The following is a 27262-nucleotide window of genomic DNA, read 5'->3' as shown; positions in this document are numbered from 1 at the left end:
GCTAGGGCCCACGTACACAGTAGGTCCAACGCTATGTACCTGTCACCTAGAACCAGGTTTTCAGCAGAACTTTCTTAAGAAGGTCAGAAAACACAACCTCACGGAAGAAAAACAGGCAGTATGTCAGCTGTTTCAAATTCTTACTCTATTCTACCACTTTGTTAAAATTAACAAGTTTAGTGCAAATAATTTGGGCTTGGTTCTTGCCAAACTTAGGAAAGCAAGAGGACAGAAAGGTAACACTTCAATCAGAAACTAATTTTTCCCCTTGGGAGAGGAAACATCAGCAAAGCTGCAAAGTCACAAGGGCCCCGCTCGGTGGGGCTTCTGATGGTTTCTAACTGGAGGAATGTAATCCATCAGCCCCCTGGAGCTCCGGCCTGGCTGCCTGGCGTCAAACCCTCCCACTCCAATCTTCCTGAACCTACCCTTTCAACCAACAGACTCCGCCTCCCCAGCGCACAGGGCTTGGGCTCCCTTTCACTATATACCCCTGGGAATCACTCCATGGGTGCTGATGGCTCTGCGCACGCGCGCAGCCGGACAACAATGAAGGACAGCCGTGTCTGGGAGCCACAGCCCACCGTTCACATTTTCCTTACGGCAAATGCCAGGACAAATTCTAATTCTTCTGGTTATTTGTCTCTCCCTCTCTCCGCTGCCCCACCAGTTCCACTAGCCTGAGAACCCCTAGAAAACAGGGATAATGTTCTGGTCCCAGGATATCCTGGTACCCAAAATAGTTCCTGGCACATAGCCAGGATTGTTTTTATTAGTATGTACTATTAATATGTTCCCTCCACTTCTCCCTTCTGGCTCTCTGCTTCCTCCAGTAGGTGTCTTTTAAAAAATTTAGGGCTTGGGGTGTCTCAGTCAGTTGGGCGTCTGCCTTTGGCTCAGATCATGATCCTGGAGTCCCAGGATTGAGCCCCAGGGCTCCCTGCTCAGCGGGGAGTCTGCTTCTCCCTCTCCCTCCCACCCTCCCCCTGCTCCTTCTCGCTCTCTCAAATAAATAAAACCTAAAAAAATAATAACATAAAAAAATTTAGGGCCTGAGGGCAGTCAAGCCACTCATTTTAGAGATGAGGAAATACAAACTTCAAGGGGTGTGTGTGGTGGTCCAGTTAGTGGTCCCGCTAGAAGAGAAACTCCCACCTCTGGCATCCGTTGCTGAACTATCCCAGTCCCTCCTCTTCTCTGTTTCAAGGTCAGGCAGCAGCGCAGGAACGGTCGCCGCTGCTGCGAGAAGGAAGTTGGCTCGTTGGCGGCCTAGGGCTGGAGCCTGGGAGGGCTCGGTTCTCCTCCAGACTCCGGCCCTGAGGAATTGTGGGTGATTAATTCCCATCAACACCTGTGTGGGCCTCAGGCTGCTCACCTGTAAAATGATCCTCTTAGCTCCTAGTCATTGATGCTTACTGTGTACACTCAGTGTGTGCCAGTGGTCCAGGAGTATTATAGTTCATCCTCACCAAAAGGTGATGAAGTAGGCATGACTTGCACCTCAAGCTCTATAGATGGGGAAATGGGGCTTTTGAGGTTTGCCCAAGGTCACGGTTAATTGAATGGGTTTAGCTGACTCCAAAGCCAGTATTTGGATTTTGGCCTAATTTCGCTTTCTCAGGGGGAGCCGCTTGAACCTCAAGAAAAGGAAGCAGTGAGAAGATCTTCACTGGGTGACAGGAAGTTCACCCCCACGCTTCCTGTTCCAGCCACCCCTCGTCCTTACCTAATTAAGTGCATTAGCGGCAGCTCTTCCTAATCCTAGGTGCACACAGGGAGAGACAGGATTCTTACCCTGGGGGCTCTGCTTCTCCTGAGATTAGCCACGGTCCCCAGGAGGCTGTTATCCCAACCCCAGGGGAGGGCGGCATCACAGCCAAGATGGAGCTTATCGCAGGAAGCCACTGGCGCGCTGGGGAAACAAAATGCAAACTGCAGGACTCGGGTCGAACACGGGCAGATGATGTGCCAGCTAGAGGGGTGCATGCCTGCCAGTCACAGCAAGGGACCACGAAGCAACTACTACCTCTGCATTTTCTGGATGTCCTAGGAAGGGCAGCAGCAAGCTTTCAAATTAAGTAATATATCCTGAGCATCTCCAAAGGGCATTCCCAAGAACAAGCATCACTGCATTCCCAGCACTTGCACTGTGCCTGGCACAGAGTAGGCACGCAGTTAATGAGCAAATGACCTTACTGACCCACCACCACAGCAGTGGAAGGAGCGAATTCCTCAGCAGAAATGAAAATGGGTACCAAGGTTCGCCAGCAAGTCTCCAGTGTGGGATAAGTCCTATCACCTCTGTTTTCCCATTCTATAGTCCCAGGTAGTAAGACCCATCTCTCCAAATCCCCCCGATTTAGCCATTCATACCATGGGACTCTGGGACAAATGCAGAGAGCGAATGATTTAATAGAATAATTTGAAAGGCTACAGTTATTTAGAGCCACTTACCTAAAAGTTATTGAGCAACTACTCTCTATACAATGCAAAATTAGAGAAAGCTACCGTAAAGTTCTAGGTTTGGGGATTACAAGGAGCCTGGTCTTAGGGAAGGGAGTGGACTCGGAGTTCCAGGACCTCAAGCGATTTCTTCAGAAACGTTAGAAGCCTCACTACCAACTGTACTTCATAGTTCTTTGATCTTACAGAGAAATACTTTCTAACTCAACTGGATGCTGTAGTTAATTCACACGCAGAGACTTTAACATAAAATTAAATGTCAGGAGGGGCACCTGGGGGGCTCCTTGGTCTCCAGTCATGACCCCGGCATCCTGGGATCAAGCCCTGCATGGGGTTTCCTGCTCGGCAGGGACTCTGCTTCTCCCTCTCCCACTCCCACCCTGCTCGTGTTCTTTCTCGCATGCTCTCTCTCTCTCAAATAAATAAAATCTTTATAATAAAATAAAATGTCAGGAAAGAACAAAGGAAATTATGTAAGTTACAAACTTTTGTTTCTCTCTCATTCACTGTCTTTTCAAGAGGCTACGGAGGAGAAGTGGTGTAGCAGTAGTAGTAAAGTAACATTTTCAGGGTGCTATGCAGTTTGCAGCATCCTTTCACCTAATTTCTCACTTAATAATATCCATAACAATCCTCTGAGATTTTATTAGCCCATTTTACAAATTAGGAAGCTGAGGTGAGGCCCAGAGAGGTTAAGCACCAGGCCCAAGATCACACAGCAGGTGAATGGCCCAAACCCAGATTTTTTTCTCTCCAAACCATGCATTATTTCCTCTGTGCACGGCTGCCTCCTAGACGCACGGCTGCCTCCCCCAGTCGTCTGAATGCTTAGCTTGTTGCCACTGATGCCTTAATCCCCTTATCTATGAAACAGGTATGATAATAATACAGCTTCCCTGATGGGGTTGTGAGGTGAGGCTTGCCTACCACCTGGCATACAAGTAAGCACTCTACAAACATTCCCAGTGGCCACAGATGCAGTTGCTGTTGTATTGTTGACTGAGAACACACTCCCACTTGGAGGCTTTTGTACTCGCTGGCCCATCCTGCAGGACTCCCCTCGCCACGTAGCCACAGGGCTCACTCCTTTGCCTCCTGCAGGTCTCTGCTCAAGAGTCACTTTATCCCGGGGTCTTCCCTGCCACTCCACACAATGGCGCCCACTTGGAGGCTTTTGTATTCGCTGGCCCACCCTGCAGGACTCCCCTTGCCACGCAGCCACAGGGCTCACTCCTTTGCCTCCTGCAGGTCTCTGCTCAAGAGTCACTTTATCCCGGGGTCTTCCCTGCTACTCCACACAATGGCGCCCACCCCACCCCGCCACTCCCCTCCTCACAAGTCCTTCATTTTCCTCAGCGCTTACTATGACCTGATAGAACACGTATTTCTTCATTTTTAGACTTCTCCATGAGCAGGGTCTTTGTTTCGTTTACTGCTTCACCCCTAGCATCTAGAACAGTGCCAGCCCCATAAATATTTGTGGAGTGAATAAAGGAAGCCCCATGGGTCCATTCACAAAGAAACGGAGACAAACTGTTGCTTGCTATCTGACCCTTGGGTCTCAGATCAGACTTGAAACTTGACCAGGTGTTTTTACACCCTTCATCTCCTTTAATCTTCCATAATCTTCAGGGAAGGAGTTATAATCCCCACCACAGAGACGAAGAAATGAGACACCAGAACTCAGAGCAAGGCAACTTCCTGGAGACACAGAGGCCTGGCTTGGGTTCTGAAGCCTACCCCAGCCTCCAGCACCCAGATGGAAGGGTCTCGGCCTCCCCTTGAGTTGTTTGGGCCGGGGAGGAGCAGCTGAGGTTCCCGCTGTGTATAGGAAGGAGGCTTGTTTACAGAGAGGGGCCTGGGAAATGCTTTTTATCACTTCGTAGAGCACCAAACATTACAGACAGCAGATTCTTGTTAACTTATTTGTCAAAATAAACCCATCCACTAGGATCAATGATATAAAAAATGCATTATGGGTTATTGTTTGAGGGCCTCCCAGACTCCTGCTCTTAGTGAAGCCTCCCTGAGACACCTTTCCTGATTTCCTCTCAGCCAATCCAACCCCAAACCCTGATTAGCTGACCCCCCCCACACACAAGCGTTCAGAACCTGAGCCCATGTCCTAATTGCTCAGCAGTCATGCTCCCCACCAGGCCAGCCATGAAGCTCCCACCAGAAGTGCAGGTAGCCCCAACCAGCGCCTGGCACCCAGGAAGCCTCACTCAGTGCACATGCTGACCAACTACCCTCTTGAGTAACACTGGGAGGGCAAGAACTGCCATAGCCACAGCCCTTCCTCTCCCCTAGCCCGGCCTCAGTGGCCAAGAAACCTAACCAAAGCTTTGTTAAGCTCCTTTCCTCTCTCCTGCATGAAGAAATGGTGGTCCAGCCTGAAGACGATGGCTTGAGGGATTTAAAAAGAGGTGCTGTACAAAATGCAAAGATTCGCAGGCCTTTCTGGCCATATTTGCATCCAGATTACTTCCAAGTTCAAAACTTAGAGAATTTTTTCCCCTCTCCTTATTAAGCGAAAGAAGAGAGAGTAAGAGTTCCCCAGGGGATATTTCCCTAGTAATGAGACCTTTCAAAATTCCTGAAGAAAGAAAGGGGAGGGAAGAGCAGAAAGACCAAAAGAGGGAGGAGAAGGGTTGTCAGGGAGGGAAGAATCACTCACCACCCTCTATCCTCGGCGGCCCTCACAGCCCAAACTTGCCAGTAGGCTCAGCCACAGTGTCCTCTCCCCCTGTGGCAAGGGGCCAATATCTTCCACACCTTCTCTCAAACATACTGTACATGAAAGAAGAGAAAGAGGAGGACTGTAAGGGAGAATTTTAATTTGTTGCCAATTAAGGGCAGAGTGACCCTAATTTATAGCAGCAGAACTCAAGAGTTATCACAGATTTTTCATCTTGGGAAAACAGCCCAGCTCTCAAGCTGCCCACTGCTCCCCTGCAAACAGAGCCCACAGCAGGTTTAATTGAGACCAGACTGACTTTTTACGGGGTTGAATTCCTCATCTTTTGGAAGAGATAGCCTTGAGATTTTCAGTTGTTCAAAGATGCAGTTTTAAATTGCCAGATAGTAATAGCAAAGCAAGCTGGAAGTATCCCAGCCTCTAGGAAGTAAGACCAAAGCTTAGTAAAAATAAGGAGAGTCGATTCAGTGGGCCACCAGGCACTGCACTCACGGTGATCCAGACTCAGACCCTACTCGAAGGAGCATCTCACCCAGTGATAGAAAAGATCATAGTTGCACAGATAAATATTTAATTACAAACTACATGAAGAAAATGAAGGGTATTTTTAAAATACAGGGTGCCATCAACGCAAGTAAGTGGGAACCCAATCGAGCCTGGCCAGTCAGAGAAAGGACAGTGAAGCCAGAGTATTAGGACTGGTAGCTGGTACGTTGAGGAAGGACATTTCTGTAGGAGGGGACAGCCCATGGAAAAGCCACCACGTACAAAGGTGCCAGATGAGACCTGAGAGAGACAGAAGACAGACTGACAAGCCAGAAAGTCCTGTCAGCGTATCCTTGATAATATTTTTGGTTGTGCCCCCATCCTCTCACTCCCTCCTTGATCTCTCTAGGACTTGATTCCCTATTGCCCCAACGGCTGTGAATTTCCTTCTGGATACCATGGATCTCTGCCTCCAGCCCTCTTTGCCACATCCACAGGGTCACCTTTTCACTTAGATCCCTTTTGCATTTTCAGAACAGCTCACACAGTCATTAAGTCTTGGGCAGTGCCCAGCTCTGACAGCAGGAGGCGCTCAGGCGTCCCTGCCCTCCAGCTTTGACCACTCAGGACACTGCATATTGGACAGAAACAAATTAGTATTGGCTCACCATCTCCACCTCCTTCAGAAAACCCTCCCAGTAGTTCTGAACAATGCACACTTCTCTCCTTGATCTACGAAACTTATTTCATGCACCTTTCTTATGGCACTTAATTACGCTGAATTTAGCATTCGCTCAACACATACTTGGTGATTTCCTACTGAGTGAAATGTGCTGGACCAGACAGTAGTTAACTGGCATAAGATCAGGTCCCTGCTCACAAAAAGTGAATGGAGAGGACAGCGGCTGGTTAGATGACATTGGAGAAGTTATTTAACATCGCTGAGCCTCAGTTTTCTCTTGGGAATAAAAGTGTGACTTCCTTTTATGAATATAAATATAAACATGTATAGAAAAGATGATCAGAGATGATCTCTGAATGGTAGGATTGTGAGTGATTTTTATTTTCATACTACATTTATGAGTTTGTCTTTATTGGACATATATTTTCTCATGAGAGAAAGCACTAAAAATGCTTCCTTGGGGTTAAAAATAATAATGACAGCATTTCATTTTATTGTGATCATTAGTGAGGTAAGTTGTGTGTGTGGTCAGGACACGGTCACTTCACCCAAAGCAGAGTCTCCAGGCTCTGAGCAGACGCGGAGACGACACTGGGCCACGGCCAGACCTCTCAGCAACGCCTGCCCTGGATATCAATGTCCTTCTCTCCTTCACACTAGCTTCTTTCCAGGGCAGAGATGTGGCCGAGGGCATCTCCTAGCTTCCCAGCCCTGGAGGGGATACCCCTAAGTCCCAGGGATGGACTATGGTTAGCCCAGAGGCTAGGGGCAAAGGTCACGATTGGCACTCCCCCATAACAAGGTTGGAGTACAGGCAAACGCGGTTTCTTTTCTCAACAGATAAAGGAGCAGAAGGAGAAAGTGAGGGGAGGGGGCACCAATTCTGGAGAGACAAAATAATAGGATTCTGCTGCAAAATACAAAATGTCTTGCCAGGTGCGTGCCCCATCGTAGATGCTCAATAAATCATGGTGACTATGATCACAAAGGCTAAAATCTAGGTGTTGGGCTAAGTCAGAATAACTGAGTGTGGCTTAAGCGGCCTCTCTGGAAAGCCTGGCTGAATGTGGGGGCACAGGCGAAGGAAGGGCAGACGGTGAATTCTTGAATGTGGGAGACTGGGGGTTGAAGAATGAGATTATAGCAAGGAGAGATGGGGAGAGAAACCAGCGTGACCCTGCTGTGCCACAGAGGTGGGCCAGGTGCTAGAATACACGGTTTCTAGAAGTTGCAAGACAAGAAAAAGAGCCCTAAACAAAGGTCAGAACAATGAGCTTTGATTCAATGTTATTCTCATACCATTTGGGGGTCTCCACCTTGCCTCCCTAACAAAAACAATGAATGTTCTATGGGAGAGGGTATTGCCATATATTTCTTCTGTATCCACTTTAGTTGCTAAATAAATATTTAACCAAATGGAATTGCCAGTGACTTCCTGGTAGTTTACACAGGACACATCACTCGACAGATGAAGGAGCTTTGCCTCTCGGGTCCTTTCTTTCCTTCGCTCCTCTCTACCCACACTGAGCAGACAGATCAACGGTCGTGTTGATTTGATTCTATGAGTCTGGGGAAAGCCACTGTCCCCAACGTCCTGGGTTGGTTGAGAAACTTTCTAAACCTGAGGCAAAGATGTGGGAGGGTTATTTATGAAACATTTCAACCATCTCATCTATGTATATAGTTTTAACCCCAACACGACTATGAAATTTGGCAATTACTCTTTTAAAAAAAAATCAAGTTGTAAGCCAGTGTAAGGAAGGGAACTCTTTACTCCCCACACCCAGTGCTACCTCTTGGGGAGGGAAACAAATCAATGCTAAGTGCTGGACTCTTCCTGCCCTGTTACTAGCTACTTCTTGCAGGAGCATGCACAGTAAGATACTGTGACTCATTGATGAATTGCCTAGAACAAACTGGTCATGCTCAGCTCTGTTCCTCCCTTGCTCAGCGGGGAAGAGAAATGCCCTTTATCAGGTGTCCTCTGGGGAGTCCCCCCCCCCCACACACACACACAAGCAGGTTGGGACTCTCTGAAGATTCTCTGGCCACAGGCAAAGCACTTGATTCTTTAGTCTAAGAACACCAGATGTGAGTGGTTAGAGGGCTGAGAGCAGCATAGAGAGAAAGCGGGTAACTCACCAGTACATTAGGAACATCATCAAAAAATGTTGCTTCTTGTTGTCAGCAGTCTACACAGATCCTCTCAAACAGGCAACATTTGGGGACTGGAAGTTCTTTGAAGGGAGGAGGTAAACAGCCACCACTAAGTTCAGAGCTACTTTCTGAAGGCACGCCTTCCAGAGGAATCCATAACTTTCATCACACCAAAAGTTCAGGTGGGGAAAAGAAAACAACCACTACTCTGCAGAGAGTATGAAAATTATGTAAACACTATTAAATACCCAAGTTGGAGTGAAATCCAAGAGGTGAGGATATAATCTCTCTTATGGGGAAAAAGTAGAATAAATTGCTTTGATGTATGCTTAAACCCATCAGGAAATGGGACCAGTTTCCCACGAAGAACAGATAGGAACCTTTCAAGGAAATCTAGGATTTCGGGCAGCAGGATCTGACCTTACCTCAGGGTGTTTAACCCTCGCAAAGAATAAGAAAGTCATGTCCTTGGCCAATATTAATATAATTATAACCTGAAAGTTCCAAGTGCTAGGAAGGTCTCCCTGGAGGATGATTATATTATAAAATTGATTATATTATAAAATAAAGGCCAACAAGGTGCTAAGGTTCAGCAATTTTGTCCCATCACACCCTGGTAAAAGCTCAAAGGAGGAATTACCCTCTTGCTGGTCTCCATTTAAGTCATAGGAATAGGTGAGAGCACACACGGAACATGCCCCAGGCACTGTACAAGCTTCCCATGGTCCCCCCCAACCCTGTCAAGCACCAGAAGCACCATTTGTGCCTCCCATTTTATAGGTGAGGAAAGTGAGTCTCAGAGAGGTCAAGTATTTACTGGCAGGGAAGCAGTGACACCAGTTTCACACCAAGACCTTCTGAGGCCAAAGCCCTTTCCCCAATGGGAATGCAATCACCTGCCACGATCACCAACCACTTAGGACACTCCTTGTCTGTGAGTAACTTCTCTCAGTCTATTAGCAAGTGAATTTTCTTAGGTTACAGGAATCCTAGCTCCAGGTCCCATCCACAACTGCTTTACAACCATTCCTGAAAAAAAATAGCTAATTTAAGGAGAATCAGGGAAATTCATTTGCTGGTGAAAATAGACAACATATTAGTCCCTTAGAGTCATGAATCCCAAATACAGGGAGTCTTTCAGAGCAGAAAGCACTATGGGCCTGAAGTCAAAGAGGCTGGGTTTCCGGCAGATTCCAGAAGCTACGGTGACCTTAGGTAAGCTGCCAACCTCACACACCTAATTTTAAAAGGAAGAGAGAAAGAGAAAAAAAGAAATCCCATTTTCTTGGATTGTTTGGAAAACTAATGATAACATTATATGTGAAATAATTCTGTAAGCTGCAAAACCTTATACAAATGGAGGATTTCATAATTATTTTGACTCAGCTATTTGGCTGGGATCTTACCGAGAATTTGAATCATCAGACATATTTTAAAAAAATACTGAGCTGCGTGTGGTATGGCATAAGGCTCAAGGAAGGACAAAACCAGAGACTCAGAATAACTAGGTTCACATTCTGGTTGCCTCACTTAACTTGCTCTGTGATCTAGAGCAGGTTACTTACCTTCCCTGACCTCAGTTTTCTTATCTGGAAAACGGGGATAATAATTCATGCCTACCTCATAGGGTTCCCTGAAGACTGTGGGAGTTAAAATACTTAAACTACTTAAAATGGTTCTTGGCAGACAGGATGCTTGATGCGTTCATCATTACTATAGTATTATGATTTTCATCAAGGAGGCAAAATGTGGACAGGGGTTTGGTAGCCTGCACTACAAAACAAAACTGCTACGGCAGACGTCCTGTATCTTTGACGAGCAGCCCTGAAATGGACTGCATCTTTAACTCCCTGGGATATTCTTCTAGAGAAAAAGTCCTCATGCTCCCAGGGAAACCCTGCTCCCCCACCCACCCTCCTTCACATGCAAAAAACATAACAGTCACCAACCAAGGTCCTCTTTTTTCCCCATTACTCTCCTACCCCATGAAAACTAGCCTCATTGCAGGGTGAAGGCCCCGTTTAAGAACCCAGCACAGCTCGGACAGGTCCATGGAGACTAGGGCAGCTACTGAGAATGCCTAGCTCCTCGCCTCCTGTCCCCATCTTAATCCTCCCCAAACTTCAAGCCTCACATCCTATCCCACTTCTTCCTGAAAGACCTCTCCCTCCTCAGCATTCTGCATCTGTAATTGCCAACTCTGTACTCACTGGGTGTATAATTATTTCACAAGTGCCTATTTAATTGCCCCTAAGAGGTAAACTCCCCAAGGGCTAGTCATAGTGTTCCTAGATGCCCCACGGTGCTTAGCACGGCGCTAGAGACATCGTATATGTGCCATAAATAATTTGGGAAGGGGTTTAAGTCACTGGAAGGAGCCCAGACTCCATGTGAACTGGTCAGATGCCAGCTAGGTCCGAGCCTCTGCTCCTCCTCCCCAAGCCCATGGCAAATGCTGCCACCAGATCAGAGCATTCCCTCCCAGAGATCCTGGAAGAAACCTCAGAATCCTTCTCAACACTGCACCGCAGGCAGCCAGTACCAATCGACTGGGAAAATGAATCCATTGTGCCATCTCTGCTTCCTAGGCACTTCCTTCACGGAGTCTCCATAGCATGGGGACTTCACCACTATTGTCATAACTACCATACTCTGTTGTACAGACCTGTTGACTTGTCTGCCTCTACCAGACCAGTGGCCTTCAAGCTCTTGAGCAGGAGTCCAACAATGACCCAAATCAGCATAAGCAGAACTGAAGCTAAAGTTTCCTAAAACAATACTCATTTTGTTAATGTAATGCGCTCTGAAATTTCCTATTATAATCTGTCTAAAAATGCTGGTCCTGACTGCTGCACTGTGGGATGGAGAGATAGACCGATAGGGATATATATATATAGATATATATAATGTCAGTTATATAATGTTAGTTAAGGTAACATTAGCAGCTGTAACTGATAAAATTCTGAAATCTTGGCCTTTACTACCATAGAAGTTTATTTCTTGTTCACATAAAACCTAAACAAGTGTGGACTAGCAGGTGGCTTCCACAGAGCCATGTGGAAGGGAGGGCTCGAGGCTGTTTCTATCTTGCGGTATCTTCAACACATGACTTCCGGGTTACCATGCTCAGGATCATAGCAATCCTGCCTGGGAAGTTTTTTAAGGGCCAAGCCATTAAGTGTCCCTTGTAAGTGACACTCATTGCTTCCGATCTCATTCCATTGGCTAATATTTAGTCACATGGCCTCACTTAACTACAAGGGAACTGGGAAGTGTAGTCTAACCAAATTACCAAGAGGAGATGGAAACAGATTTTCTGATCAGCTAGCAATCTCTGCCAGAGATGTGCTGTTTGAAAAACCCTCCAAAGCAAGGCCCCGGCCTATCCTTCCTTGTATCTCTAGTGACTAGCAAAATCTTTGGCTCATAGTAAGTGCATAGAAAATGTATGGTCAGGGGCGCCTGGATGGCTCAGTCAGCTGAGCGTCTGCCTTCAGCTCAGGTCATGATCCCAGGGTCCTGGTATGGAGGTCTGTGTGGGTCAGGCTCCCTGCTCAGTGGGGAGTCTGCTTCTCCCTCTCCCTCTGCCCTCCCCCCCCCACTGGTGCTCTCTCTCTGGCGCACACACGCTCTCCCTCAAATAAATAAATAAAATCTTAAAAAATAAAAAAGAAAGAAAGAAAATGTATGATCGGTGAATGAACGGGAAACATCTCAGATCCTGGCCAGAGCTCCAGGGGTGTTACACTTCATGATTAGGCATCGTGATTCTCTCCAAATTCACACCTGTGCAAAGCCCCTTCCCCACACAAAGCAGAGCTGAGTCCAAAAATCTAGTTAGGACAGGTGGGAAAGATACCAGAGAAAATGACTTAGTTTGTCCTTTCCATTTAGGGACCACACAGCCATTTACTCTTCCAATCCCATGTCTGTTGAAAAGAAACACAGTGGAAAAATTAAGAGCACAGGCTTTTTAGGCAGATCAATCCTGGCGTGGCCTCCCTCTGGCTAGGTAACTACAGCGGAAGTATCACTGAGCACTCACTACGTGTGCGGCAAGGTGCTAAGCATTTTCCACGTATTACCCAACGCATCCTCACAATAAGGCTGTGAAGGACACTAACGTTCTCTCTCCAATTCCCTAAGCGAGAACTGATGTCTTCTAACCCTGTGTTCCCACAGCACTTTTTCCACAACCCTTTCCTGTAATTCACTCGTGGGAGAGCTAGTTGGCATATGGAGGTTCATGTCTGTTCATCCAGTCTCCCCAATTATACCTCAAAGATAGTGGAAATAACATACACTTGAGAGTCAAAAAAATCTATTGCAAACATCGAGGTTCAAATGCCACATCCCAACTTAATAGTTTGTGTGAGGTTCACCAAGACGTTGCCTGAGACTCAATTTCCTTATCTGTCAAATGGGGTCAGAAGTCCAACCATAAAGGGCTGCTGGGACAGAGAAACCTAATATCTACAAAGAACTATGCCTGGTACATAATAGGTCTCACTTCAAAAAGGGAGAATTTCCCTCCTGCATCTCTCCTGGAGGGCGACGGTAATGTTTTATTCCTGGGCACCAACACCATATTTGCACAAAATAAATATATAATAAATGTTAGCTGCAATAAGTTTAATGACAAGCTTTACCATTAAAAAATTAAAATAAAAAACACAAACCATGCCTTCCTCTTTAGAATTTCTTTTTATCTCCCCTCCCCCTTCCCACACTTCATTACTCTTCTCTCTTTGGGTAACGTGAACTTTTTTTTTTGTTCTCAGAAATTTTAAATGGCTAACAGAGCACCTCAGGATTCTTTCCTCCGGCCATTATCCTTCTCTTTTAAGTTGTGCTCAGCAAGATTATTTGGATATTGGAGCTAAAAACGGTCAGATTACAAGTGGAGGTCCCTGAAATGTAACATTCCCCATTGCAGGATTCTGGAATTACACCAAGCACCAGGGAGGGGTTGCTCTTCCCCAAAGAGCTCACTGTTCTGAAAAAAGCCTTTGTTTTAAGGCTTGCAAAACGGTACTGTGGAATCTCCCATCCGGGTCACTGGCACTGGCCTGGGTACTGCTCAGTTCTAGAGTACCTAAAAGCTCCCTGTAAAACAAAATACTCACGTGTCTTAAAATATTGGAAAAACTGCTCTTCTCTGAGTCTTGGTTCATATCTTACAGCATAACGATCATTATTGTGAAGCCAAATTTTGTGATTTCTCCAGCAAGCCCCTGATAATGACAGAAGCTAGCACACTGTTTACTAGTTCCATGGCGCTTTTAAGTGTCTTATGTTCATTATCCCCTTTCATTCCCACAAAAACCAGTAAGTCAGACAGTACTGTTATCCTCATTTTGCATAGAAGGAAACTGAGGCTCAGAAGTCCAAAGAACTTTGCCCACGTTCACACAGCCAGCAAGCAGCAAAGCCCCAGTTCAAACCGCAGTCTGTCAGGGTCCAAATCCCATTGCACATTTCTGTTACTCCACATTACCTCTTTAAATGGCTATAAACGAAGGTCCTTTCTGTATAGCAATTCTAGAGAAAATAAACAGCTTGAACTGGTTGATCTTTTAAAGTCCCTTCCCCCTCTTAAAAAAAAAAAAATCTATGGTTCTGTGGAGCGAAGGGGAAAAAAGGAAATGTAAGGAGGCCAAACATTATGAGGCTTGGCTTATCAGTATTTAATAACAGCTTTTGGATCAAAACTCTACAGAACCTTATTTATGGACAGACAGTTACTGTTAAGCAGAGCCTTTTCATACAACCTTTTCATCTGAGGATGTTGTAGCCTTCTACTGCCTTTCTATTAGTGAGAGATGGGGTGTGAAATTTGCTGGCCCTGCCAAGATTATCCCATTAAATTATCTGCCCTCTTCCAGTGTAATTCACTCAGGGGCAACAGTTTGAGACTCGGGCCGTGGATGTCCCCGCCCGGGCGCTCGGAGGGGGAGGTGTGAAGGAAAAAGTTCAGGTGGTGGGAGCATCCCAATGACATAACATCAATCCACGTTTCACTGCCTTACCAAAATAAAGTGGATGCCACAATTATCCCATTCCTAAACAAACTGAAAACCCCAACCGAGCTTACTGCAACAAAGAGAGAGCCTTTTTACTGCTGTTTATTTTTATTTTGTATTCGTTAGCTTTTTAGATATTCCTGGCATGCAAGTCAGGCTCCGTGTAACAAGCAGCTGCATTTAGTTAAGGATTTCGAAGAGTTTTCCCCACCCCACCCCACCCCCTTCCATCCCCTCCCCCTCAACTCCAGAGAACTTTCTCAGACTCTTAGAAGACTATTCCCTTCTCTTCGTGTGTCTACAGAACAGTTTCTCCTGTCACACCTCAGGGGAATTGGGAAGGCCAGGTTGAGGCCCTTCTGTTTGAGAAGAAGGCCTCAGAGACTTGAGTGTTTCCTAGCTGCGGCTGGATTTGCCTGGGTCTGGTCTACACAGGGACCCTGGAGCTGGGAAGCCAGCTCTCCCACTGAAGAGGACTCCAGTAAATTACTCTGCTCAGCCTGCAACCCCAGTTGTACACCAAGATGCAAATACAAAGGCACTTCATCAAAATATATCTCATCGCTGGTTGGAACAAACTGCCAGACACACTCCTCAAACCACATCAAAGTTGCAGTCCAGTACAACAGTGTAATTCCTCCTCAGAGGTGCAGACCACCAAAGGCCCTTCCGTCTATCCCTGGGTTGCAGCAAGACTGGCTCAGGGAAGTCCAGCACAGAAAGAAAAATTGAAATTGGCTGTCTCCAATCATTTCTTGTAACCCTTAGATAGAGCTAAGAAAACATCCCATTGCTCTTCGAAAACATGGGGAAACTGCACCTTTGGCCCATACACAGTGTAAATTCTAAGACTGAAACCAGGAGAGACTGCCTAGGGCAGCAAGCAGTTAGGAGCATGAACTCAGGGTTTGGAAGCCCAGCAATGCCATTTCCTAGCCGTGTGACCTGAAGAAAGTAACTTAACCTCTCTGTGTCTACATTAAAATGAGCTAATTATGCCATCCCCCTCATAGACTTGTGGTGAGGATTCAGTGAGCTAATATTTGCAAATTGCTCGAATGGTCACTGGCCCACTGTAAGGATTACCCAAGTGTTTGTTAAATAAATTGTATAAACAGAGGCATTTCAGAATGCTTGGATTCAGGGAAATACATACTTAGTTGAGGTCAAAGGACTTGGCACCATTCTTTAGCTTCTCCTAAGCCCAATAACAACTGGCCTGGTGGGAGGGAAACTGCAAAAGTGAGGAGAAGTAGAGACTCCACAAATTGTGCAGATCTAGGCTCGGGCCCAGGACCCACCACCAACCCTCAAGCCCCTGCAACCTACCCAGGAAGGCAAATTGTTGCCCCAGGCATCAAACACTCTAAAACAATGGGTCCTATCTTTTGGGGATTGCCATTTTCTCAGAATATCAGATGATAGCTAGAAACATACAAGCACAAAATGCACATCAATTATTTCTGGGGGGGTTGCATATCCTCAGTTTCAGGTACCCCAACTTAAGACCGTCTCAGCTGGGTGCTCTTCTCTAGTACTTGACACACACGATTTCATTTTAAATCTCTTAACACTCTGGTAAGGTTCAGAAAAACTGATCGACAATCCGAGTACGCGGCAGAGAAAAGATTCAAACCCATGTCTGTTAAACTCCAATGCCTGTGCGCATAACCACTAAGCTCTCCTGTTAACTTCTACTATATTCCATTCATACTAAAGGATGGGGCGAGAAAAGGAAAAGTCCTTGAAAGTATGTCATGTTACATTTTTACTAAGAACAGCAAATATGATACCACAATTTTACATGCAACCAAAAAAGTTATTCTCTATTTATCAACAAAAATCTTTGGACCACTTACTATATAGATGCGTATACATATGTCATTTATATGTAGATATACATTTACATCAATCTACATATAGGCTACAAAGCATTCCATTCCAACTAGGACGCTGTGCAAACTTTTCAAAAATATTCAAAATGGGGTATGCGGTCTCCATCAAACCACAGGCAAAAGGGATACTAATAGATGCAAGTGACACACCATTTAGAAACTTTAAAGTCTAATTTGAGAGCTGGGCTCACCAGGCAGGAGATGGAGAAAGGAAAATACAGACCAAGGCTGAGTTTTTAAACACTCCTAAGTAAATATCAAAAAGATAATCCCAGCATCAGAGTAGCAAAACAGCCTACCAGGTATGATGAATCAATATTGAGGATAAAATATTTCCAACACACTGCCAGAGGCAGCTTGACCACACCCTTTGTCTATTGGGCCTCTGTGTGGTCCCCTAGGGAGGGTTTTCAGGCATCTCCAATAAAGTTGGGGCTGGCTGACTTGGCTTTCAATGTTTTCACCAGGAAAGCTGACAGTCTTACTGCCCTCAAGAGACTGCTATTCTAAAAGTAGACAGGACAGACACCTATTAAAATGGCATTGGAAGGTTTATGAAATGACCGCAAACACAGTAGCAGGCCACCTCCCTCTGACTCTAAGAGGCAAACAACACGATCTACAGGATTCTGAGAAAGGCCCAAGTGGGTTCCTAAGGCCCTGAGTTCTGGGTACACAGTATTAATGGCTTCAGCTTCCCAGAAAGGTTTAGTTCTAGGCAGGTAGGAGGTAGATGAGGAGATCAACAATGAATAGGCCAGAAAAAGTAAATGTAAAGGTTTGCTCCTCCTGGTTAACAAAATAAAAAAATAATGGGAGAAATAGTGAGCATTTTTTTCATAAGTAACTGAAACCTGTCTCCCCTTAAGCTGATTTCTTGAGCCACTGGTTGGGTTACCTTAAGAATCCTGAATCAGGCAAGAAAGTAAATCTGAGGTCCACTGGAAGACTTGTCCCCAGAGAAAAGATCAAGCATTCACAAAAATGGAAAGGAATTTATAAGATGACAAATAAGACAAAAATAACAGATTTGAGCTCACTGTTGAACAGTTTGGAATAGACAATACTCTTTTTTTCTTTCTTTTAATTTTAAAAACCTCTAGACAATTAAACAGGACAGAATTCCGCTGACTGCTGATAACAAAATTGTCTTACACTCAGCAAAATCATTGCATGGACATTTATGTAAAGGCAGGTGACCAAAGAAAGGTCCACTCCTCCCCACTCCACCTCCATGATCCAAAAGCAACCACTGTTGAAAGGTTATATAGAAGTAAAAGAAGTCTAGAGAGGATATAACCAAATCAATCAAGAGCCCTTCCCTGATTATCTCCACCACAATTTGCAGGGCAACTTGACCTAAGAAGGATGTTTCCGTGGTTTAGGCAGCATGGCCCAGTTTTTACTTTTCACCCAGGTGTTGCGGCATGGGGCCAGATGTTTGGCATCCCTGAAGGAAGCAAACATCCATGAGACCAAGCTGTTTACATTTCATTAGTATTTTTCATCAGGAAGGTGCACTCCCTGCTGATGTACATCTTAATTACAATTAGGAGCTGTATTTACCCCAAGGAGCCTCCAGATTACCACGACCACACTACGGGATCAATTTCAGAATATTTCTCAGACAATGTGGTTCTCACTTCCCCAAACTCAACTCTAAGAAATCAAAATTCACACACAACTTCCTTCCAGAGTGTGTTCCTACCACGAAAATTACGAGCTAGATTTTAGTAAAAACTTACTCTGTAGTCATACTCTAAGCAGTGAATAGATCTTTTCCCCTCAACTGCTAAATAGCCCAAAGTCTTGTCTTTTCCAAAGCACAGAGCTAGCTTAAAAATGAAAGATGCATGATAAAAGAGCAGAAACCTATTTATCTGCACCGGTTTGGGCTGGGAGTGGGGGAGGGCAGAATCCAGGGACTCCAGCACCCCCTCAAGGGATGCATGTTAAAAGTGAGGCCCAAGACCCCAGAGACTTTAATCAACTTTCCCCCTCCAACCTCCAAAGAATGAATCGGTTGTCTCCACAGGCGCAGCCGGGCTCTTCCCTCTCATTGTGTACCGGCTCAGACGCAGCAAGGATCCAAGCTTCCCGCAGCGAACTAAGACGCTCGGGCTTTCGGTGGAGTCTTTCTCTAACTGTTGCAATTGTCTTTGGAGATTACCAAAATCAAGTATGCATTAGATGGCTTTTCCCCCCCTTGCGTGTAACACACACACACACGCACACACACGTGCACGCTCAGAGCACTCTGGAGCAGCAGGCCGCCTGTGACAGCACATTTTGCACAAAGTGGCGGCGACGGCGGCAGCGCACACGTTGTGGCCTCCACCGTGAGCCTCCAGAGGCAGGAGAGCCGGGGGCGGCGGATCCGTGAGGCCGCCCGAGCCTCGGGAGGCCAGGGCTTTTGTTTGGGTCGGTCTGCGGACAGCCGGGGCTCTCGCAGGCACCACTGAAAATACAAACTCCCTCCCGGACCTCGCCTTCCGGGACAGCCGCTACTCGGGGGCTCCGCAGACTTGCCTGAACACCCGTCAGGGCGCTTTAGGGGCCCAGCGACAGACAGGGGGACCAAAGGCACGCAAATGCCCCCATCGTCCCACGCCCCCCGACCCCTCCACGCTTCCTGTCAGCGCTGACAACTGCTGCTGGGCGCCGAGGAGGAAGCCCCCGGGCGCACCCCCGGACCGCAGCGGGGCTCCCGGAGCAAATCCTCGCCCGCCTCCCCGGCGCCCGGAGCCGCGTTTGCTAGACCCCCGACGGTTCTCTGGCCGCCCTGCCCCCGGCGGTCGCTGGGTTTCCCAGCTGCCCTGCGCCGGGCGGGCCCCGGACACCGCGGATGCGCCTCTTACCTTGGGCAGCGGCCCCGCGCGCAGCCAGCAGCAGCGCGGCCAGCAGCGCCAGGAGCGGCCGGCGCGCCCCGCGGCGGCGCGGCCGGTGCATTCCTCCTCTCGCGGCGGCGGCGGCGGCGGCGACGGCGGCTCCCAGGCCGCGCGCAGAACATCCACGGGCTCTGCCCGGGGTCCCGGCCACCTCGTTCCGGCCGCTCTCCCCGCAGGATGCCGGGGGCGTCTGCAAAGTTCTTTGTCCCTCTAACCTGCTCCCTCGCTCCGCCCGGCCGCCTCTGGACCCCGCACGCACGCGGGTCCCTCCTCAGCCCTCCGACTGCAGCCTCGCCTCCGCTGGCCGGTCAGTCCTGGGCTGTCGGTGTCGCCTTCGCGGAAGGGGAGTCTGCCCCGCCGCCCTCAGCTTGGACTCGGAGAAGAGCGCGCCCTACGCCCGGGGGCTGCCGTCCCGGGGCTCCCTCTGCGGCGGCTCCACCCGCTCTGCGCGCTCGCTCTCTGGCTCTCAGCCTCCCTCAACTTGTCACTTTCCACCAACTCTCCAGCCCGGCGCCGGAGCCCGACCAATGGCAGCCTCGGGCCCAGGCCGGCGACCCAGCGCCCTCTGCTGCCGTCTCCAGACACCCGCACCCTCCGTGACTTCCCAGAACCTTGTCGCTCCCGCGCCTCCGGCAAACCCACCCCCCTTCCCCCACCGCGCCTCAAACCCGCGGCCGGACCTAGGGGCCCGCGAGGCCATTTGACAGAGGCCGAAGCCGAGGCTCCGGAAGACTGGTCCTGACTCGCAAACCAGTCCGTGGCTGAAACTCTCCGTTAGGAGACCCAGATTCTAGCAGTCTCAGCTCTGCCACTGTTAGCTGTGTGCTTCTGGGTAAGAGAACACTTAACTGATACCAGTTTCCCTTTTGATTTCCCCTTTGACCCTACTGATTTATGTTTTCCCATTTTGTCTTTAATTCCTAGTTTCGTTGTACTGAAATCAATGTCATCTGTACCGCTTCCTTTTGGAGATGTGTTGAGGAATTCTCTGTGGTCAGTTTTTGTCAATGTCCCACCGCCTCTTGAAAGAAGGTGTTTTTCTATCTTCAGAATGTGGAGATTGCTGACTATCGCAATTTGATCTTCTTTACATTCATTTTACTTAGGCCTTCTGTATCTTTGCATATTTTTTTGTCCAGCTGCTCTACCATGGGCCAAGGGGGTCATTAAAGTCTTCTACTAACAGCATGTTTTGTCTGTTGTCTCCTGCTTAAGTGTTATGAATTTTGTGATACATAAAAACTCATATGACAGTTTGACTTTCCCTGTGGAGAGGCCCCTTGGCCATATGAAGTGGTGAGTACCTGCTGTGCTCCAGGCCCTGCTTTAGGCTCTGCAGATCCTAGAGCCATAGGGACAGAGTCGGTGTTGCCTTAGAGGAATACCAAAAACCCAGTCTGTGGTACTCACTTACTGAATACTTCCTGTTTGCCTAGTGCTTTGCGTGCATTTGTTCATAAATCTTTCACTGACATTTTTTTAAAAGTCATTACAAATTTTTATGACTCTGTGTACTTTTACATAGATTTATCCCCATATTACAGTTTCAGAAATTGAAATGCAAAAAGAGAGTACCTGGCTTGCTAGCAGCCATGCAGACAATGGGTGGCCAAGCTAAGATTCAGTGTCTTTACTATGACAGAGCTAAAAGTTCTTGGCCAGAATCTGGCAGAGAACAAGCACTGGGTCGGTGGCGGTGGTCATCACTGCTGCGGCAGTCTCCTCGAAGAACCCTGCTTTAGGATTTTATAATGAGCAGTCACCATATGGAGGGCAAGGGCCTTGTAGCCCAAAGTATGTCCAGCAGGTCATAGACTCTAGACTCGCAGCCCTCTGCCTTCAGGCAGGTGAATGACTAACCCATGTGGCACAAACTGTCACTTATTCATCTCCAATACTTCAGGGCAAGAGTGTCCCCAGCTGCCTTGGTAGCTTTCCCCCTTTCTATCACTCTGACCTGAGGTCAAGGAATGATAGACAGAAAGGCCCTGGGTCAACCAGTTCATGGCCCAAATAGGTCTGTCCTCCAAGTTTCTCTGCCCGAGACCCATTCAATCCTGTCTCAGATATCTGGTCACTTGCCTGAGGAACTTACTGCACAAGGTTCTCTTGTTAGGAAACGGTCTTTGATGGTCAGTCTCAATATACCACGGCCCGGAATTAGAGGAAACTCGGGGACACGGCGCTTTGGTGCACAGTCTCCCCTGGTCTACAGTACAACACACAGTTGCCAGACAAGGAGCCTTTCCTGTCTACCCACCCTGCCCCCACCCCCACCCCACAGCTGCTTGTCCCAGGTATCTTAGGTAACAGACGGCCGCGAGGGCTGAGTATACAGAACTTAATGGCACTTTTATCAGTACTTAAACCTTCCAGGAACTTAATCACAGAATCATAGACGTGAGGAATGTGACGACTGCAACAGCCCTTGGAAATTAACTAGTATACCCCCCTCAACATTTTATAAAAGAGAAACATGGGACTCGGGGGGAGGAGGGTGGAACTTCCTTGCCCAAGGTCACACAGCTGGTCAGAGCCAAACTGGAACCTCCGTCAACCAGTGCAGACCTGGGGAAGCACTTCCTCCGGCAGCCGGCATCGCTTGAAGTTTAGCTATAACACACCAGTTCCCAAAGAACCGGTTAGAAAAGGCTCCTTCTGTTTTGTTTTGGTTTGTTTTTTAAAGGACAAAGGACATATTTGTGCAAGCTCAGTAAATGCCAGTGCTTAGGGCCAGGCTGCTAAGGCTCACGCTGCAGTTTTTCTGATCTTTGCTGAGTGACTGTGGACAAATACCTCAGTCCCTCTGTGGTCTGGTCTTTCATCTGTAAAATAGTGATGATAATAATAGTACCTGTTCCATACTGTTATGAACTTTAAATGAGTTAACTTACAGAAAGTGCTTTCATGAGTATCACACACAGACTGGGCACTAATAAATGTTTGATGTTATTATATTATTATTTACATACAAGAGCTTACTTAGACCATCAAAATGCCTATGAAGTCAGTCTTGCCTCTGTCTTTTACAAACAAAGACACTAAAGTGAAATGAGGTTAAGAAACTTGCCCAAAGTCACAAGCATTAAGGTAAAAAGGTAGGACTCAAGCCCAAGTCCCAACTCTCTCTGCACAATACTTAAGTGGCGGGACGTTGGAAAAACTACAAGCAATCCGTAGGTTCATCTTATGGGTTTTTTATGGCCCTGCCCTCTCCCTTAACCAAGCCAGTGGTGGATACAAATGGATTAAAGCCTCCAAGAAGAGGCACTCTCTTTAGAGGGTCCTAGCCCAGGCTCTACAGCACCTCCGGAGGCTCTCGCTGCTTAGGGAGGCAGCCATCACCCCTGGCCTCTCCCACCAGCATACACAGGGCTCTATTTATTCTCACCACGGACACCACAGCCAGGGTAAGTCATGGTTGGAAGATGGAGAAGGAACAGGAGAGGGACAAGTCATTGAGGGCAGGTGCCAAGGGCGTGTAAAAGAAACTACCTTACATTTGGAAAAGTTGTTGGAGAGGGACATTTGCTTGACTTACCCAACAAATACAGCCATCAATTATTCTTCCTGCAGAAACGGAGTAGCATGATGGTTACAGGTGAAGACTCAAGAGCCAGATCACAGGCATTCAAATCCTGACTTTGCTCTTAGTAGCTGTGACAACTGGAGTCTAGTACGTCAGTTTCCTCATCTGTAAAAAAGGCGTCGTAGTCATACCTACTATCTAGCTTTGTTCTAAAGGTTAAATTAGTTCATACTTTAAAATTTTTTTAAAAATTAGTTAATACTTGTAAAGGGTTTAGCACAGTGTACATCACACGGTAAGCAGCCAATATTTATTAGCTATTATTATTGGTGACTAAGAACATAGGCTCTAGCATTAGATAGACCTGGCTTGACGACCTGAATAAGGTATTTTACTTCTTTATGATACAATCTTCTCACGTGAAAAGAAAGAAGAGATAATAATAGAACAACCATATAAAGTCATTTTAAGTATAAGATATATACATTACACCTTGAATATAAAGTTCTCAACACAGTATTTGGCATGGCACCTATTCAATAAATTGTTGCTTATTATTCTTTTTTTCTCCAAACCTCTATATTATGGGGTGCAAGAGAGGCATAAATTTGGTGATCATTCAGCCTGGATTTCTAGTACAATCTTGATTTCATACATTTTTTTTCCATTAGCTTCACAGGCAAAAGTGGGTAAAAGAGATGATAAAAAACAAATTGGCTTCACTGCTATGGTCCATGTGCCTTCTTGTCCATGCTATCTGTCTCTGCTGCCATGTGTGCGTGTAACATCTCCTCAATCTAGTATCATCATCAGAAGTTCATAAACAAGAAATTCAAGAACAATAGGGGTTTTTTAGTAAAACCAATACCAAGATGGTACAGTCTATTAAACTTCTGAAAGAAAACATAGGAGAAAATCTTTGTGATCTTGGGTTTGGTGAAGATTTATTAAAGAAGAAACAAAAGCCATGAACTACAAAAGAAAAAAATTGATGAATCTGAGTTCTTCAAAGTTAAAACCTTTTGCTTTTCAAAAGACACTGTTATGAAAATAAAAAGTAAGCCATTGAGGTAAAATATTTGCAAAACATATGTCCAATTAGAGACTTGCATCTAGCATATACAAAGAGCTCTTACTATCAATGATAAGAAGACAAAAATCTAACTTTTTAAAAAAGATTGTATTTACTTGACAGAGAGACAGCAAGAGAGGGACCATAAGCAGGGGGAGTGGGAGAAGGAGAAACAGGCCACCCGCAGGGCAGGGAGCCAGATGCAGGGCTCGATCCCAGGACCCCGGGATCACGACCTGAGCTGAAGGTAGATGTTTAATGACTGAACCACCCAGGTGCCCCCCAAAATCTAATTTTTTAAATGAGCAAAATATGTGAACAAACACCACTAAAGTAGAAATATAGATGGCAAATAAATACATGAAAAGATTTTCAACATCGTTAATAATCAAGGAAATGTAAACTGAAACCATAATGAGATATTACTACATACTTACTAGCGTAGCTAAAGTTAAAAAGATGAACCATATCAAGTGTTGACAAGGGTGCGAAGCCAGTAGAACTTTCATACATTGCTGATGGAAATGTAATGGAATATACAATCACCTTGGAAAGCAGTTTTATAGTTAAAAGCTAAACCTATATCTACCACATGATCCAGCTATTCCACTTATAGGTATTTACCCAAGACAAATCAAAACCAATGTCCATACAAAGACTTTCACATGGAGCAAATCAAGGAAAAGGAGTTTTAATGAACAAAGAACCTGAATAAAGGGCATTGGATAGTCTTAGAGGCTTTTTTTTTTTTTAAGTAATTAGATACACTTTTCTTCTCTATACCGGTTTCCATCGGACAACAGGTACGATTGCACCAAAATCAGGTCACTCTGGCTCCCAGACCTGATTAGATGAGCACTGACAAATTCTTCCCTTCTCCTTTTGGAGTACCTTATTCAGAGGACTCTCACTCAACACATCGGTTATAGCACAATTGTCATCCAAACCCCCTGGGCTCTGGATTGTGTCTGCTGGATCTGACACCCACCCATTACCTGATATCTGACCCAGTCCCAGTGGGAAGGTTTAATTCTAGGTCTCCCCATCTCTAGTCCGCTCAAGCCTACTGCAGCAAACATGTCTGTTCTCAGCCCCATCATGAACTAGACTCACACAACTGATCTTATATCGTTGAATGTACTCTACTAGCACACATTTACGATGGTTATATTTTACAGACTCGGCTCCCAATTCAGGGACTTACACAATCCTGTGCTCTGAATACAATGATCATGTTTTAAACTTAAAATGTGTTTTTTATTGAAATATTTAGAATGGAACATATTGTGAGTATCAAGGAAAGAGGTCATCAAGAACAGTCTTTGTTCCAGGCAATTAACGGAGCCTCCTCAAGTAGAGGTAATAAAACTCCTTCCTAAAATGTTGCTTTGGATGTCATCTCAGTCAGAGTCATAAAAAAATACAGACTCATTTTCACATAGCATAGGTCTGAGAAAATACTACAGAAAAGCGTTTTGTTTTGTTTTGTTTTAAGTAATCTCTATGCCCAACGTGGGGCTAGAACTCATGACCCTGAGATTAAGAATCGCATGCTCCTCTGACTGAGCCAGCCAGGTGGCCCCAGAAAACATATTAAAATTAGTAAAACTGAACCAATATACTAGTGAAGCACCCTAACTATTCTTATTCTATGTAACTAATGAAAGTCTATTTGTTTATTTTTTTTTAAGATTTTACTTATTTATTTGAGAGAGAGGAGAGAGTGAGACAGCACAAGCAGGGGGAGAAGCAGAGGGAGAGGGAGAGGGAAGAGCAGGTTCGCTACCAAGCAGCTGGCCCCAGAAGTGGCTCCCAGGACCCTGGGATCATGACCTGAGCCAAAGATAGATGCTTAACCAACTGAGCCATCCAGGTGCCCCAAAAGTTTAATAGACGCTAAGTAAACAGTTCCTGAATTAATTAACCCAAGTCATGTCAATATGAATGATATAGTCAAGTGAGTAAAAACAATTTATTGATGATTGAGAGAATTGCATTGATATCCAAGCTTTGTCATGGATCTTATATGCCCTTGAGGAAGTCATCTGACCTCTCTGAAACTCACTTTTCTCATCTATAAAAGAAAACAACTGGATCAAATAGTTTTCCAGCCCCAAAAAATTTCACATGAAAATTTATAGCAGCTTTATTTGTAATGGCCAAAAATTGGAAACAACCCAAACGTCCACCAACAGGTGGATGGATAAACTCCAATGTGCTCAGACAATGAAACACTACTCGTCAATAAAAGGAATGTTATTAATACACATAATAACATGGATGAATATAAAAATAATTATGCCGAGTAAAAGAAGAGAGATCTTTTGTAAAGAATACATACTACATGATTTCATTTATATAAAATTCTAGAAAGTGCAAATTAATCAATAGTGACAAAAAGCAGATCACTGTTTATCTGGGAACAGAGAAATGAAAGGACGGATAACAAACAGGCATAAGGACATGGCATGGAAGTGATGGATATATTTATGATCTTGAATGTGGTGATGGTTTCATAGGTGTATACATATGTTAAAACTCATTGTAGAGGGGCACCTTGGTGGCTCAGTCCATTAAGCATCCAATTTTTGGTTTCTCTCAGGTCATGATCTCAGGGTCCTGAGATCGAGCCCCATGTTGGGCTCCCATGTCGGGCTCCAGTGCTGGGCGTGGAGGCTGCTTAAGATTCTCTCTCTCCAGGACGCCTGGGGGACTCAGTCGGTTAAGCGGTTAAGCGGCTGCCTTAGGTTCAGGTCATGATCCCAGGGTTCTGGGATCCAGTCCCCCATTGGCTTCTTGCTCAGCAGGGAGCCTGCTTCTCCCTCTGCCTGCTGCTCTCCCTGCTTGTGCTCCCTCTCTCTCTGACAAATAAATAAATAGAATCTTTAAAATAACTAAATAAATACATATTAAAAAAGTATCTCCCACACAGTCTGTGTTAGTTTCCTATGAAAAACAGTACACATTTATTCTCTTAGTTTGGTAGGCCAGAAGTAAAAAGTCAGTTGTACTGGGCTAAAGTCAAGGTGTCAGCAGGGCTAATTCTTTCTGGAGACTCTACGGGAGAGTATGTTTTTTCCAGCCTCTAGAGCTCCATGCTTTACATTCCCTGATTCATGGCCCCTTCCTCCATCTTCAAAGCCAGTGGGTGTAGCATTTTTCAGATCTCACTGTGTTTCCACACTCACGACTCCTCTCTTATAAGGACCCCGTGATTACATAGGACACATTTGGATAATCCAGGATAATCTCATCACAAAATCCTTAACGTACTCACATCTGTAAAGTCCCTTTTGCTATGTTCTGGGGATTAGGACATGAAGATCTTCAGGGAGCCGTTACTCAGCCTGCCACACACCCTCTCTAAGG

General features: G+C 45.9%; 1 protein-coding gene and 1 long non-coding RNA gene across 2 annotated transcripts in view; one reads left to right on the top strand and one right to left on the bottom strand.

The window, feature by feature from the left end:
• ROR1 (ROR family WNT receptor 1) overlaps positions 1-19392 on the bottom strand; it is a 388801-nt gene extending 369409 nt beyond the window's left edge. The window contains exon 1 of the mRNA XM_045802165.2: positions 19263-19392. Within this exon, the coding sequence (XP_045658121.2) occupies positions 19263-19353 (91 nt within the window). The 5' untranslated portion in view covers positions 19354-19392. The remainder of the gene's footprint in view (positions 1-19262) is intronic.
• Positions 19393-19983: 591 nt separating this feature from the next.
• Positions 19984-20480, top strand: LOC148109153 (uncharacterized). Its single transcript, XR_015726259.1, has 2 exons — positions 19984-20124; positions 20217-20480. It is a non-coding gene; the product is annotated as an uncharacterized LOC148109153 (long non-coding RNA).
• The last annotated feature ends 6782 nt before the right edge of the window (positions 20481-27262 follow it).

This window comes from Ursus americanus, chromosome 12, assembly GCF_024610735.1.
Source record: "Ursus americanus isolate L20-20 chromosome 12, mUrsAme1.1.p, whole genome shotgun sequence".
NCBI lineage: Eukaryota > Metazoa > Chordata > Mammalia > Carnivora > Ursidae > Ursus > Ursus americanus.
Note: the sequence above shows the minus strand (reverse complement) of the source record. Positions and strands in the feature narration are given on the sequence as shown.